This window comes from Pavona decussata, unplaced genomic scaffold (assembly GCF_977016875.1).
Source record: "Pavona decussata unplaced genomic scaffold, jaPavDecu1.1 SCAFFOLD_174, whole genome shotgun sequence".
Taxonomy (NCBI): Eukaryota; Metazoa; Cnidaria; class Anthozoa; order Scleractinia; family Agariciidae; genus Pavona; species Pavona decussata.
Genome location: NW_028145585.1, coordinates 213810 through 229401, shown reverse-complemented (window position 1 = coordinate 229401; position 15592 = coordinate 213810). Strand labels below are relative to the sequence as shown.

At 39.5% G+C, this 15592-nt stretch overlaps 2 protein-coding genes across 2 annotated transcripts; one reads left to right on the top strand and one right to left on the bottom strand.

The window, feature by feature from the left end:
* The first annotated feature begins 5311 nt into the window (after positions 1 to 5311).
* On the top strand, positions 5312 to 9482 carry LOC146463816 (neuropeptide receptor 22-like). Its single transcript, XM_085083994.1, has 3 exons — positions 5312 to 5637; positions 6952 to 7261; positions 8871 to 9482. The coding sequence occupies exons 1-3, from the start codon at positions 5312 to 5314 to the stop codon at positions 9234 to 9236; spliced, it is 1002 nt and encodes a 333-aa protein (XP_084940120.1). The 3' UTR covers positions 9237 to 9482.
* Positions 9483 to 13531: 4049 nt separating this feature from the next.
* Positions 13532 to 14894, bottom strand: LOC146463815 (ribonuclease P protein subunit p30-like). The gene has a single exon (XM_085083963.1). It carries the CDS (start codon positions 14885 to 14887, stop codon positions 13991 to 13993), a length of 897 nt encoding a protein of 298 aa, XP_084940089.1. The 5' UTR covers positions 14888 to 14894; the 3' UTR covers positions 13532 to 13990.
* Positions 14895 to 15592: the final 698 nt, after the last annotated feature.

Sequence of the window (15592 nt, the reverse complement as noted above, 5' to 3'; positions counted from 1 at the left end):
GAGAAAGTTACTTCCACAACTTTTGCAATTCCTTCCAAAGGGGTTAACGTTGTCTCCTTTATTCTCTGAAATGCCGTCTGAACAATGAGTGCAAAACACTGATTTTTGACAGGACAGATTCCTGCTGGGGCTTGAAAGGGAGTGATTTGCACTTAGTAGCCTTCTCATTAAGTAACGCTTCGCAGCGAAAGCGCGAATCAGGGAGAAAAAAAAAATACAAGAATCACAGATCCCTCTTTTCCCGTTTTCCCATACCCACCGTAAGTATTTTCACGCACTTTAGACCACTTGCTATTCCAATGGACTGAGCAGTTTTGTTTGCAGTATAGAGGGTTTTCACATGACGTCACAACGGCCATGTTGGTGTCCCAAAACAAAGAAATGGCGGCCATGTTGGTGTCCCAAACTAAACCTCTGGGAATTGAAACTCTATTTTTATGCAAATACTTTCTTTTGTTTTAGTAAACCAATACGGCCAGTAGTCACGTGAATGAAAACACTCTATAGGGCCCGGTCATTTAATATAGAGAGGGGAAGGCGCTGTTAAAGAAATTCAAATCTGTTTTTAAATAAGATCCCGAACGCTTCAATGTGCAAGATGAACATAACATTTTTTAAAAAAATCCAAATTGGTGGGGGACAAACCAGTTGGCTTGGCACAAAGCGTGGCCTTGGATTTGAAAACGAGGCTACCGCGAAACAGATCCAAGTGGTCAGAGCGGGACTTGAATCCAGGACCACTGAACTTCTTCTATACAAGAGGAAGACGGTTGAATCATCAGCAAACAGAAGGTGGCGGAGCACCTTATCTGGAGCTTTTGCTTTTTCCTGAGCCTGGAAGAGTTGAAGAACATTCCTCTCAATCTTGTGCCGTTGGAGGTTGATACCTTTCGTGTCTGATGTAGAAGCATAGGTGTATTTAAGCAGGACGGCAAAAACAGTCACACAGAGTGTAAGAACATGCGCAAACATACAGTGAGGCTTTATACCGATGATAGTGTCAAAAGGTCCTACTTACATCATTGCACAGGATGGTTCTCTCCATCCCGTCATGGAATTGCCATACAATGCTGGAGATTGGTAGGAGTGAGCCGATCCTGGCCGGGATAAGGTGGTTCTGAGCCCCTCCTCGCAATTTTTGTTAAACTTGCAAAGGCTTATATCGGAACATGCTGGTCACAGTTCCATAGTAAAAAAGTGGGAGTATACCCAGCTCAGTCGTTTTTGAGTTATAATCACTTAAAGCTAAAAAAAGGTTATACTGTTGCTATGGTAAACTATGAATTCAAGAAAATGGGCCACGATTTGTTCGCCAAAGATTAGGCATCTGTTTGGTAACATAAAGTTATTATTATGGTCGTTGTATTGACTGATAAAGGGTGGCATAAATGATAACTTGTGCCATGCAAACGAATGAAACTGAATTACTTTGAAAAGGGGGCCTTCAAAATATTAAATCAAATCAAATTTGTTTAACGAGAGTGACACTTGATAGTCTGTTACGACTGACAAACCTGTGGCCCTCAGATTCCAGATCGAATTGGAATTTGGAAATGTTGGTTTTTGAGGAGAGGGCAAAACCGGAGTACCTGGAGAAAAACCTCTCGGAGCAAGGACGAGAACCAACAACAAACTCAACCCACTTATGACGCCGAGTCCAGGAATCGAGCCCGGGCCACATTGGTGGGAGGCGAGTGCTCTCATAGCTGCACCATCCCCCCTCATAAGACTGTGAAGTGCAACACGAAATCTGAAGGGTCAGCTATCTCCTCGCCCTAAGGTCACGTGGGCACACTCTGGGTCCATGGGGTCTTAGAGAGAGCAGACGGTTAACGCTTTCGACTGTTCTGTCCGGTTAAGAAATCTGAAACATACAGTGACAACGAAATGTAACAAAAGGCTGCTTAGCGCATAAACGGCTTTATACTAGTTCTGTACGTGCATCCGTGTTGCATCTTGGTACATATCTGGAAACGAAAGGAAGGATCGATCAGTCAACTAGGACGGTGAGTTTTTTCGTCGTTTCTATTCTGATTTCAAGCACGGATGCAGCAGTCCATTGACTCTGTGCTTCAAATAATTGTTACCATTCGATTATTAGCTATTGAGCGCAAAATGATAGCTACTTTTCTGTAATGCCGAATGCTTACCACTTTTTTTTTTTCAAAACAGAATTTGGTATCTATTGGCAGTTTTGAACCCAAACGCTCTAACAATTTAAAGATTAAAAAAATTGCAAACTCGAGGCATTTTTATGAGGGCATTCAACGTCGCCCTTGGCCGTTCCTGGAACTATTCGACAGAATTGTTTCAAAATAAAATTAAAATGACAAGCTACAAGCCGTGTAAAATTTGATACGCTGCCGGGATTTAAACAGCTTGATTCTGTTTAACATACAAGTTAAATATGACTTATTTCTATAGATATGAGCGTTTTGCTTCGTTTTTCGTACAACGAATGGAAGATTTTCCATTAGTTAGCCCCGGGGATAACTTCTCTTCACTGCTGCTGTGGAACAAAACTGACAACTCCCTGATTTAAACTTTCCTACAAAAGCAAAATTACATGTAATTTTTTTTTTTTGAGCAGCTGTCTTTATTTATTTTTCGCGGACAACTAACAAAGGTGCTGACAAAAAGTGTTGCTTATATCCCGAAGTTTTCAGATATCTCGAATGTACGTTTATATAACTTATGTCGAAAGGAAACAAGTAATATTTATGTTTAATTAATTTGTAAGGTAATATTTCTGAACAGAGCAGTAAATTGACTTCGAATTGTCAAGCCATACGTCAGTGACATCCATACATTAAAGATTTTATTTGTGTATTTTTCTTCTACAATACTTGTTTAACTCATACGTAAAAATATAATTACAAAAGAAACCTGATTCAGTTAAAATACACAGTACCAACTGAGTCGTCTTGAGCAAAACCATTGAAATCTAGAGAATCAGATTTGCTCCAATTACTTTTTTCTGAAAGATGTACCGTTTCTCGGATAAAAGCTTTCTTCGCGTTTATTTATTTAAAAAACGAACATTTTAAATATTTATTCGTTTTATCAGCAAACAATTGTGCCCACGTTCAGCTTCTCCTCCTCCTCAATCATTTTAAATGGTGTTCGTCATGATGAGTTCACAGAATATTAATGTTTGGATGTATAAGTACGTGAGTCACTAGCTAAGCCAGTGATCGAATTGCACGAAGAAAACAGAAATCCTGAAATTGGCAACTAAAAGCAATATTTCAATACCAGCTGTCAAAAGCGGTAAGTAAACCCTCTATTTCAAATGTTAATTGCACTGGATCTTTCAGGATATATTTCGTCTTTCCAACTTAGGCCGCTACCCACTTTGCATCCTTGTCCGTTTAGGGTCGTTGTGGTTCGTTCGTTCGGAGCAAAAAGACAGTTGTAAAGAGGAAAGTAGATCTACAAGCGGGGCCTTCTGGAGACAGAAGGCGCAGTACCCCAGTCCCATCTGGAAGCGACAGTTGATGTCAAAAATAACAAAAGATCGAGTGATGTCCGGGGATATAAACTAAATCTGAATTGGGTGACCACACTTTCCATAAAGCTTTTCAGCTACTGCTAGGAGGCGAATCAAATATCGTTGTTATTAGTATTTTTGGTCGTCGTCGTCGTTGTTGTTGTTTATTGCCTTGTTTGGTTTGGTTTTGTTATAAAAATAACTGTTTACTCACAATTTTTAAGGAAAAGTGAAAAGGAGAATAAAAATATAAACGGCCTAAATATGAGTCGGTCGAAAGAAGTTTACTGACGGAGAAAAAAATACGGCCTCTTCATATAATCAGAAATACCATCTGCAAGTCTAACTACAATGATCGACAAACCTCATCCAAACTACAAATTAAATATATTATAGAACTAACCAATAGCTGGTAAGAAACCCAAAACTGAAAGGCATTCCTTTATTTATATATAACATAAAATGTTATGTGATTACTTACTTTACTTTATGCTGTAAAATATTATTTTACTTATTCTCATGCTTGCCTGGAAAATATTGGTGGACTTGGCATGTCATTTAGATTGTAACATATAATTAATAGATAATTTGGCGCTGCTCGCCTTGTTGGCTTTCTGTCATCTCATATCCAACGAGCGATCGTGGAATAATTGTCAAATGATACTCTCCGATATGAAACTTTACTTGACGGACATCTTATTGTTTGTAATGCCCTCGACGTGAACTGCTCTCATGTTATCACAAATTTTTTGAGGACTGATAAAACTCTGCCAAAATACATTAAGAAATCAAATATATACTCTCAATATTGTTTATTAAAAGGCTCTTTCTCTGGAAATTCATTTGAATGGTTTTTGTCTATCATGCAGATCAGTCTAGTTATTAACTCGTGAATGTGCGCATTCGTAATGTACGGAGATGTAACACGCTCTGTCGTTCCATCGGTCGCTCGATGGGCTGTAAACTTTCAGCAAACATGGGGTACTCTTTTCATTGTAAATGCACAGGAACATCTTGAAACTCTTTCAAAAAAACCTCCAGCGCCCATTAATACAACACATGGTCATCCAACTCTGGAAAGTTTTACGTCCAAAACTCTATAGATTAGAAATACGTAAACGTTCTTTTTCACCATTTGGCGTAAGACTGTGGAATGAGATACCGCGCCGTATAAGAGATTTCCCAAGAAAGAGATCAAAGGAGAAATTCACCGGCTTCTCTTCGATATTTTGGCAAATGAAAATGACTATATCAAAACGCTTATTATAATACAGCAAATTGGTCTAGCTTATTAGTTACAACTCATTAATTTTTCAGATTTTTTGCTTTCCTCGAGATTTCTTTACCTTCCCTAAATTCTGTTTGTATCGTTCTAAATGTCTTGATTGCAACAAATATAATAATATTGATTTCACCATTTATTAGTTGTAGGTCTGGCTAACCTAGATTAGCTCTCACTACCTACGGGCTACTCGCTTTTGCTTCTTTTTTCTTGCTGGAGTTTTGAAAATAACTGAAATTTATGTATCTTAAAAGCCCTTATTGTCATTGAAAGCATGCAGATGAGGAACAAACGAACACTTCTTTCACCGATCTAGACACTGCTGTGAATTATACGTGGCGTGGCGCTCTGGATGTTTTCGACTAAGCTTATCACTAAAACATCTCTATGTCTCGGTAACTGAGAAGTCTCTTTACAGAAGAAGATGTGTTTGTGGTTCAGTCTTTGCACTCTTTTACCTATTATTATATATTTTTGTCATTTATTTATTTATTTCTAATCCATTTTTAGTTTTACTTTCGTTTGCAGAACATACCATCATGACGTTATCTCTGCAATACCTAGGCCTCAGAATAGCTTTCTCGTTCATGGTCCTCATGGATCTCACTGGTAACTCAATGGTGATCCTAGTGGTGCTTTTAAACAAGTCCATGAGAACCCCTATAAACTGGCTCATGGTAAACCTGGCCATTGCTGACATGGTAGTGGCCGTGTTCGTCGCTGTACAGTTTGTAATTGGGCCCATGTATGAGCACCCCACTGGTACTGCAGGCTTGTTGCTATGCAAGTTCATAACTGGAGGAACATTGGCGTGGACTGCAGCGCTGGTGTCGGTGTGCAATTTGGTTGCAATTTCAGTAGAAAGGTAAATATATGCAGGTTTCAGAGAAATAAACGTTGTACATTAAAATCGCACTGCCCATGTTTAAGGTTCAGTAAGTCTTAAACACCAAAAAACAACATTGTGTATACTCTTCACAGTGGGCACAAGACTTTATAAATTCAAAGCCGAATCATTACCCAACTCAGGGGCGTAGCCAGGGGAGGGTTCCAGGGGTTCCGGAACCCAACCTCTCATATCTCCTATTTTTAACAGTGATTTTATCCCAGCAAGAGTGTAATGGACTCTCGATTCCTGAAATTCTTCGTTTTGTTCTATGCTTGCAATAAGTACAGTGAACGTCATTGTGGTATCTATTTAATGCGTTTCACTTGCATTTTCGGAGACAAGAGCAAAAATCTTTTAGATAAAACTAGTGAGCAGCACGTCTGCGAACTCTTACAGTTGTAACACGATTTATTTTCTCCTACGCGTTTCGCGTGACTAACGCACACTTCGTCAGGGAGTTTTACAATACAACATAAGTGACCTATATATATACCTACATAAAAGGCCCACAGTTTTAGCTAAAACTATGGGCCCCAAAATTATGTCACGCACATAATATGTCACACCTTGCACACCTTTTCGCCTGTTTCGTACATCTAAATCCGTTAGCGTAGGTGCGGTTTTTCGTAATGTAAAATTTATTTTAGTCTTTTATGTAGGTATATACACAGGTCACTTATGTTGTATTGTAAAACTCCCTGACGAGGTGTGCGTTAGTCACACGAAACGCGTAGGAGAAAATAAATCGTTTTACAACTGTAAGAGTTCGCAGACGTGCTGCTCACTAGTTTTATCTAAAAAAATTCTGGGCTGGCGTTGATGAAAATCAATTTCCACCGAGAAATAAATATCGAAGAAGTGATAAACACGTTCGCTCAACGGCAACCAAGGCGTCTTCTGTTTGCGTAGCGTAAACGCCAAAGTCTTGTACGCACGTAATGTAAGGATTTTAGATCAACCGTTTTCGTTGGAACCAATTTGGAACCCCCCCCCCCCCCCTCCTAGAAATCCTGGCTACGCCCCTGCAACTAATGAATTTCTTTTTTACTTGTGAACGCTTTCTTTGAAACTCTAGCGGATTAGGTTTTACATGTATGTGACAAGTATAGATAAAGAAGAACAAGTTAATGGTATTGCGCGTGCTGTGGCTAAGTATTTCCTAAGAAAAAACTGATCAACGAAGCCGGGAGGAAATTTTACAGAACGATTCTTATTGTTATGAATCTTAACCATCATATTAATTATTTTATTGTTTCTGTTTTCTCTTTGCTGTATGGTCTGTCGATAAAGATATCACGCAGTGGTACAGCCGCTAACCAGTCGATCAAAGCTCACCAACGCCAAACTGAAGCTCATTATCGGCGGTTGCTGGCTTGCAGGGTTCCTTTGGAACATTCCTCTTTTCGCAGCGGTGACTTACAGGGACGACCTAGGGACCTGTGGCGAAGAGTGGTCTGATACGACTCTCCCAATCATTTATAGCTTAGGGTGGAGTGTAGTGGCGGGAACCCTACCCATCAGCATCATGAGTTATCTTTATACAAGAGTTGTTCACAAACTGTGGTTTGAAACAACTCCAGCAGTGCAATCCGCATCGACGGTGAGTATTAAAGAGATTTTAAGGGCCAGTGTCACCGATTTGTGATGTTACTTTGAATGGCCAAAAAACTGACATATTTGTATCGACGGAACGTTAAAGCAATGGTTCAGTTTTGTTAACAATAACCCTACTACTACACAGAAACTAGTGTTAATCATCTTTGGCGGCGGATGGCCAAGATTAAATATAGAGAAAAAGTTTTTCAAGTTTTTCACGTGTATTTTCGTTAAATCGCAAAAAAAGCTGATTATACTTTGTTCTTCCCATGGGAAATCACTTAGAAATATTTTCTTCTCGGTGCTTTAAGAGCAATTTGATGTTAGCAAACAGGTAAAACATTTGAGTAGTTTCGATCAAAACATAGAGGAATCTTCGTGGCAGTGTCCCTTTGAGGGTGTTCAAAAACCAAAGCTCAAAAGATCACCAATTGAGACTGACTTCACTTCGACATATTCTATCCCTGTACCTGGTCAATTGTACGATCCTGCTCCTGCCATCCCTAGTTTTTTTAGCGTCTTTTGGTTGTTTGTGTTTTAATTATTATTTGTGTCATGGGAGGTGCCTCGCATGGGTCCTCGCGTCCCGTTCGCACCTGCCCTTTTGACCTTATCACTTTTCACGTATTTTTAATTTCTTTCTGGTTGTTTAATTTATTGTATTTAACATGTGTGATGGTCAATAAAGCTGTTAAAAAAAAAAAAAAAAAAAAAAACTAGAAAATTGTTTGAGCTCTAGCATGCAAAAGGTTGGAGGTTAATCCATCCATTTCTGACACTCTTCCGTTTCGGTCTGTAAAGGCCGGTTTACACATGCGATTTTTGATGCAATTTTTGTCGCGATTTCCACTGCAATTTTTGTCGCCGCCAAGTTGCAACTTCAAATCGCGCGTGTAAACCGGCTGCGATTTCAGTGCGATTTATCGCGCTTTGTCGCCCCGAGTTTCGAACATGCTCGGAACTTGATGCAATTTGGCGGCGACAAAATTCGCCGTGGAAATCGCGACAAAAATTGCATCAAAAATCGCATGTGTAAACCAGCCTTAAGGCTATGGTCGTTTGCCATAATAAACGTTTGCTTGAAAACAAAGGTTTGATTCATCCATGAAGCCAAAAACAAACGCTTTGGAGAAACCTAGTTATAACAAATGCTCACGACATTAATCCTTTTGTAGACGTTTGGACACATGATTAATGTGCACCACGTTAAACCTTTTGTAGGATTTTGTAAAAGTGATCTGATAATTCATGCGCGACTACATTTTGGATATTTATTTTATTTTAGCATGTTCGACAATCGAGTTGAACATTTGTATATGTGTCACGGTTACATTTTAAAGTGGTTTCTAACCTTACGCCTTAGTCTTTCCTACTCAAACAAACGTCAAATCATGATTAAGATCATCTTCAAGAAACACTGAGAAACTCCCAGGACTGGTAGTGTAGAGAGAGTCAAAAGAACGTCTCCGTAGGAGGCTACTCCTGGACTGGGTTGATGCCTTTTCTCGAACTATTTGAAAGGGTCCAGTAAAAAGCTAGGTCTACAATCGACTTTTGTTGGTTTAAATGCCTGTACCACAGCTATAACATCGATGTTAATTTCTCTTTTAAAGAACAAGGCCATATTGTCAAGGAAGAAAGCGACAGTCACAGTCATCGCCGTCAGCATAATCTACGTCATTTGCTGGGTTCCAGTCCTCGTTATGTACTTCTTGGCTCAGTCATTACCAAATCAGATGGTGCACAGTGCCACTCATCAAGTCACCATTCTGTTGGCGATGTTCAACTCTAGCGTTAATCCGGTTGTCTATAGCTTTACCAGCGCGCGGTTTAGACAGCACCTTGTCAAGCTCTTGAGTTGCAAATGCTATGGGCAGGAATTGGAGAAGCATTTGAGACCCTTACAGCAAGGAAGAGTAGCAGGGGAGAGAAAAACTGCACAAGAAGAGACAGAAGCGTCTGGAGGAGGAGTTTTATAAAGTTTCAGCACTTTGGAGATGGAGTTTGGCAGAAAGTCAATGAGAGAAAAACACCTGGCATCTTGAATGCGACTTTAACAGTAATTTATATTCAGTTTTCACTTGATTGTCAGGTTAACTGTTTATAACTTTGGTTCAAAAGAATTTATTGAGATTCCCAAAAACTGTCCAAAGTTTACGCTTCTCAAAGACTTTTTAACATCGAAAATAGTATCTACGATCCCTGAAAATTACAACATTCTCAAACTTACAAAATTCTGAAACTGTTTAGTTGTTAGAATTTTGTAATTTTTAGGGACCTTGGAGCGTACTTTCCATTGACGGGGCAGAGGACAACCTCGTTCCCGGGGCTTTTCCCTTCTCGTGGGGGCGGAGAAGGAAAAAGCCCTGGGAACGAGGTTTGGCAGAGGAGGGTTGGAGGGGGGGATGGGGGTTGAGGAAATATGCACGTTTAAACTACAGTGGAGCCGGCCCGCCTTACGATTAAGTCTTTCATGTCACCAAATCGCTTTTTTAATTTTTTTGAGTCAAAAGCTCTTCAAATAATTTTACTTAAAATGCAACCGTAACCCGAGAACCCTTTCACATGTAAATATGGTCCGTCGTTTGTCACATTCAGAAGCCCCAATTTCAACATGCATATTGTCTTGGATGTTTTCTATGCACTCCTTATGGCCTAGTTGGGAGAATTGTTTACACATCAAGACATTTCATCTTTGATGATCATTTTCTTAATGCTCATAGCCTACATGTTTGAACAAGTAGTTAACTCATGTAATTGATTGCTCTTGCTTAACTCGGGCATTAGTGGGGCACTTTTCACATTGTCCGCCCCCGGGGGTCGGGTATCAGCCTACCCGTCAGAGCACTCTCACTCCCTTCCTTCCAACGATAAGTTCCTGAACAAAGACGATAAAGAAGAATAATGTATTATTCATTGAATGACGCAGGCAAACTCGGAAAAAGAAATTCCGAGTGCTCCTATCAGGAGTCGAACCTAAGACCTTCCGATTTAGTTCTAATGCTCTACCACTGAGCTGCACGAGACTCGTGGGAGCTAAGGCCATTAAACTAGGTTCATGGGACAAACATCCTGCATACTGCTAGGATTGAGACAATAAATTTGTGATAACCTTCGTCTAAGAAAGATAACGAGAAATAAGACTTATCTGGGACCTTTTTTTTTTTGCACACTTTATTCATAAGTACAGAAACACACTTACAATACCTTAACAAAGAAAAAGAACGAAAATAAAAAGTTACATTTCACTTAAAACATAAAAGGCACGATAAGTGAAAGCAAAAAATATTTAGAAACTTCTTACATCAATATTGCTTACAAAGGAAAAAACATGCGACTATACAATAAAATGCAAGGGAGTATCTAATCACAGTATACGGTATTAACTTAATTGCAAAAAAATGTATTTCCGTTTAACTTATGCTGAACGACAGGGAGCAGTTCCGTTTCCATTTTTTGTTATGAATTTCAAACTTTTTATTCTGTTTAGCCATGGAAAGTTAATTTGTGGGTTATTTTTATCTTGGCTTTCAATAATCAAAGGGGTGGTTTTATATTAAGATTTCAGCATTGAATAATTTCTTGTTTACAAAGGATGACAATACGATTTAGTAAAAGGAAATCTTTTCTTAAAAACTCAAATGTTATATTACGTAGCGTTTAATTATGATGGTTGGTAAAAAAATGTTTGAGACCTAGTTTGGTCTGAATTAATTTTCATTAAAACGAAGGTAAGCTCAAAAACAAACCAAATCAACAAGTACCTCGGGGCATCTGAACGGCTTGTTTGTCCTGGTAGCGGAGCATTTGCCAGTTTGTTCTCAAAAATTCCTTATGTCCAAGGGGGGAGGGGGGGGGGGCACTACTGAAATGACTGGCTGATGCATGACCGCTTGTGTATTAACCTTTTCAATAGCCCCTCAGGGGCAGCGTTTTACTCTATGGGGAGAGTAAAACTGCCCTGAAAACAACTGTGCGGTAGGCTACCTTCTCAACAGCTATACTACAAAAGAATGGAAATTTATTTCACCAAGCTTCAGTCAGTCCAGATGTAAAACTATTTTTCTCTTTCCCATAAAAAGAAAAAAATTCGTTCAAAAAAGATAAATCTGGACTTCACGCATGGCTGACATCAACTGTGCTTGTGTAATAAGGACCCTATCAGTCTGCTGCTCTGTGCATGGTCCAGATGATTTGAACTGTGCAGTCAGATTGGCTGCAGAAGCAACTGCGTATGTTCAAAAATATTAATAATCTATCTCAACACCATTTATGTGCTTTAAAAAACAAAATAAGCTTCACAGTGCCTGACAATAGAGTGCTTTCATGGCAGCCATGTTGGAGGTACAAAACAATAAAACATACTTGCAAAAATAAAATTGATTTCTCAACGGAAATCATTCTATTGTTTTGCTCCTCCAATATGGCTGCCATGAAAACCCTCTATGACCCCCTCTTCTACTCTTCTGCCATCCCCCTCTCCCCCAAAGTATTTTAATGAAAATCAGTGGGTTATATTGTTCCAATAAAATTATCTATTGGTCTATGATGAGCTGCCAATATCTTGGACAGAAAGAGCGCTCCAATAACAAGCCACCTTGTGCGATTCCCTGCTCCTGAATATAGGCATCATATCTTCAACACTTGATACATCCTCAGAGACCCAGGGGCAGTCAGTCGGGGGCGCGCGAAATGGCGCGAAGAAAGTTTTCAAGAACCGGCGAAGGAGAAGGTCTCCTTCGCCGGTTGTTGAAAACTTTCGTCGCGCCATTTCGCCCCTCCCGACTGACTGGCCTTGGGTCTCCGAGGATGCACTTGACATGCATGCAAGACACAAATTCTGCTCACTTAAGCCTGGTTTTCACTTCACATGCAAACATAGGCATAGGAGGTGGATGTGGGAGTGCACTTTCAAAACAAAGTGCTCGTTCTTCCTACAACACAGGCTTGCTGGTAAATACAATGAATATCATACCCCTGTTCCTCCATAACAGCTAACAGGCAGACTTCAGACATTCAGCCCCCTCACTTCAAACCTATTCCCATGAACGCGAAAACAGAAGACTCTCCACAAAAGCATCCATACAAACACATTTTGGTTATGACAAGATATATATCCATTTATTATATAGACACAAGTGTTTTACTAGAAAATACACCACTCGTAAAATGCATACGACACTACATCCGGGACCCGAGTGGCGTATTTTCCATATCCTCCCTAGTGAGGATATTGATGACGTCATTTCCTTATTTTATGCAAACAGCCGGTGAAAAAAGGCAAGCAATAGATTTGTCTGTACGAGAAAAAAAAAATTACACATTGGCTTGAAGTTTATTTTCTGGTGTTAAAAACTATATTTACTCGCTGCACTTGTTCGTAAAATATTGTTTTTACCATTTGAAAATAAAATTCATATCTTTGCGCCGCCGTGTAATATCCTCTATGTTTTGTGGCTGAATAACATTGCCTTAGCCAGCTCATTTGTTGGGAAATTTCCAAATGAATGAGTTGATTCAATGAATTATAGAATGCAAGGAGAAACATAATAAAGACACTATTCTCAGAAAGAGAAAAAAAGAGAGTAAAATCCACGTTGTCAGTTTTCTAAGTGAGAACCTTACCAGTAGACCACCAAAGACTTGCTGACAGAGACTGTAAATTTTTGGCTACATATCCTAACCCCTTACATAAAGTCATCAAATTGCAGTAGCGCATGAACGTGTGACTGAAATGCACGTTCATGCACAAATTTTCAAGACTCCAATACGCTTCTTTCAGAAAGAAAACACAACTTTTCGAAAAGGTAACTTGAAAGAATAACTTCTAAGAAGTACTTGATGGTTTGAATCGTGGAAATTCTGGAGTTTACCGTGAAGACATTATGCTTTGAGGACAAATTGTGGTTATCAGCCATGCAAAGGCAATGCTTGCATCGACCAAAACATACCGCGTAAACGGTTCAGGCGTCTTGTTTAATAGGCAAAATTCTCAATGCTGAACTCTTTTGTTTGTCCTCTTGTGTCTTGGTTGGTTTTTCGGTCAATTTGAAACAATTTTGGAGCTTTAGTTTCACAACTCTAGTAAGACACGGTTGAACTATAACTCCAAGGGACTGCTTCAAATAAATACTTGTAGAGCTTGGGGTACCTGTGGTAAATAGGGATGCTTTTTCTGGTAAAAACAATGCCCAGGACTGCAGGCTTTAAGTGAACCAATGTTTGCTTGAGTGAATTAGCTATTGAAACAAAAAAGGCTTAAGAACGGTGCCTAATAATAAAGAAGTATTTTTGTGCGGTTAATGACTATGCGGGAAATTAAGCAGATCTTAGCAAGGCCTATTGGAATCCAAAAAGAAAATTGGGGGTAGCCATGCATTTTTCAGAGATAATCAAGCAACAGTATTTCTAAAAAGTGCCAAAATATAAAGCAATGTATGGGATTTTCTTTTTAATTGAAGCTTAATTATCTCTGAAAAATGCATGGTTATCCCCAATTTTCTTTTAGGATACCAAGAGCACATGCTACGTTCTGTTTTCTCCGTATAGTTTTAAACTGCGCAAAAATTCTCCTGTATTAGCAGGCACCACCCATAGGAAACCCGAGTATCTTGAGATGCGCAGAACGTATGCACAGTAACAATAGTAGGCACCGTCCTTAAACTAGTTGCTTCCTTAGTCCTCCTTGAAATGACAGTCAATGGTTGGTTGTTTAGTAACATGAAGTGAACTATCATTCAAGTTTTGATTTTTTTTCTTGGGGCTCATAATCATCCTCCTCGTTACTACCTGCACTGCTCCCATTTTCCTCTTTATCGTCATCATTATCTTCAGTAGAAAGATCCTCTCCAGTATCTGTCTCCATAATGGTCGGCCTAGTCACAGCTTTCCCTGAAATAACAGACCTTTCAGTGCCTTTTCTGGCCTCAGTATGATACAAGACGGCTCTACAGTTCTTGGTAATAGCAGCTTTCGATTGCTCCTCATTAAAATTAAACAAGAGCCCGAGATTGATGATATCATAAGGTCCGCGGAAATCTAGCTCATCTTCTGCTCCACTGGAAACAATGATATTTTTTCCTTTGGCGAAAACAACCAAGTCTAAAGCGGTGGAAATCAGATTTTTCCTCTGAGTTGGGTCCCTCAAGGCGGGCGAGTACATTATTTCGAAATGCACTCCTCGTTCGATCGCTGCATTGACTGTAGAAAATTTCAAGTAAAATGGAAGACGGTCTTTCATGTCGAGTGATATGATGTCTATTTCTAGCGTCTTGCAAGCTTGCTGAAAAAGCTTCTCTGTCGCTGGTTGAACGGCTAAGATGTCGTACGATTGTACTGTTTCACTGGAAAGTTGGTGTACTTGGCTCTGTTCGTCTACCTGTACAGTAATCCGCGAGTACACCTTCAACTTCGGGTGACTTTTCTTCAACTCTTGTATTGCTGGAAAATCGTCCCAATTTATCGGAGTCAATTTATCAGCGTCCTGACCTTTTTTCTTCTCCTTTCTTAAGTGGAAGGTTTTACATATAGCAATAGTCTCAAAGCCAAGTTTGACAGCTTTAGACACAAGGTTTTCGGTCTCACGTGGGTTCTTGAGAAAAGCAACATTGAGATCTGCAAAAGGCGCCATCTTGGAAATGGTTGGTAAATACTTCATATAAATTGCTCCTGATCACTGCTGACCACTAAAACAGGGTAGAGCGCGGTCAAAGAAAATGCTTGTCCTTCTCAGCTTCTGTAAAATTCTATAAAGTTTGCTGACCAAAGGCCAGCAGTGCTGTTAACAACCTCTTGTGAAAAGCTCTTGGACTCCAGTTAAAATTAACAGAATCTATAAATTTATGTTGAGGGTTTTATTCATTTGTATCATGCAAAAATACTGACCTCCTTTGGTTCGGCAGGTTCTCTTGTTCAGGTTCCGCTCCCCATCGAGTGGCTTTCAGAAACTGGCTTCTGTCAGTCGTCAAATCGGGGTTGGAAATGTGAAATTTGATCTGTAGAATCAGTCAGTTTTTTTTCTTTTTTAATTAGGGTCCCGTAACGTTTGCACGTTCAAACATTCCATTTAAACAGCCATTCTACATTTTGCTATGGTTTGGTTCAATTAAAACGTAAAATTACATGCAAGACTGATCGGACAGCTAAAATAATTTTATTGTTCCATTACATCGCCTGGATTTCCAATATAAATATTGTATTTGAAGCCATGTTTACCATTTAACGACGTTCACGCGAAAACGCAGAAATGCCAAAAACGGGGGATCGCCGACTTCGTTTCGGAGGTATCCGGAGGTATAAAGACCGACCTAGTTGCGAAAAATCAGTCTTCTTCACT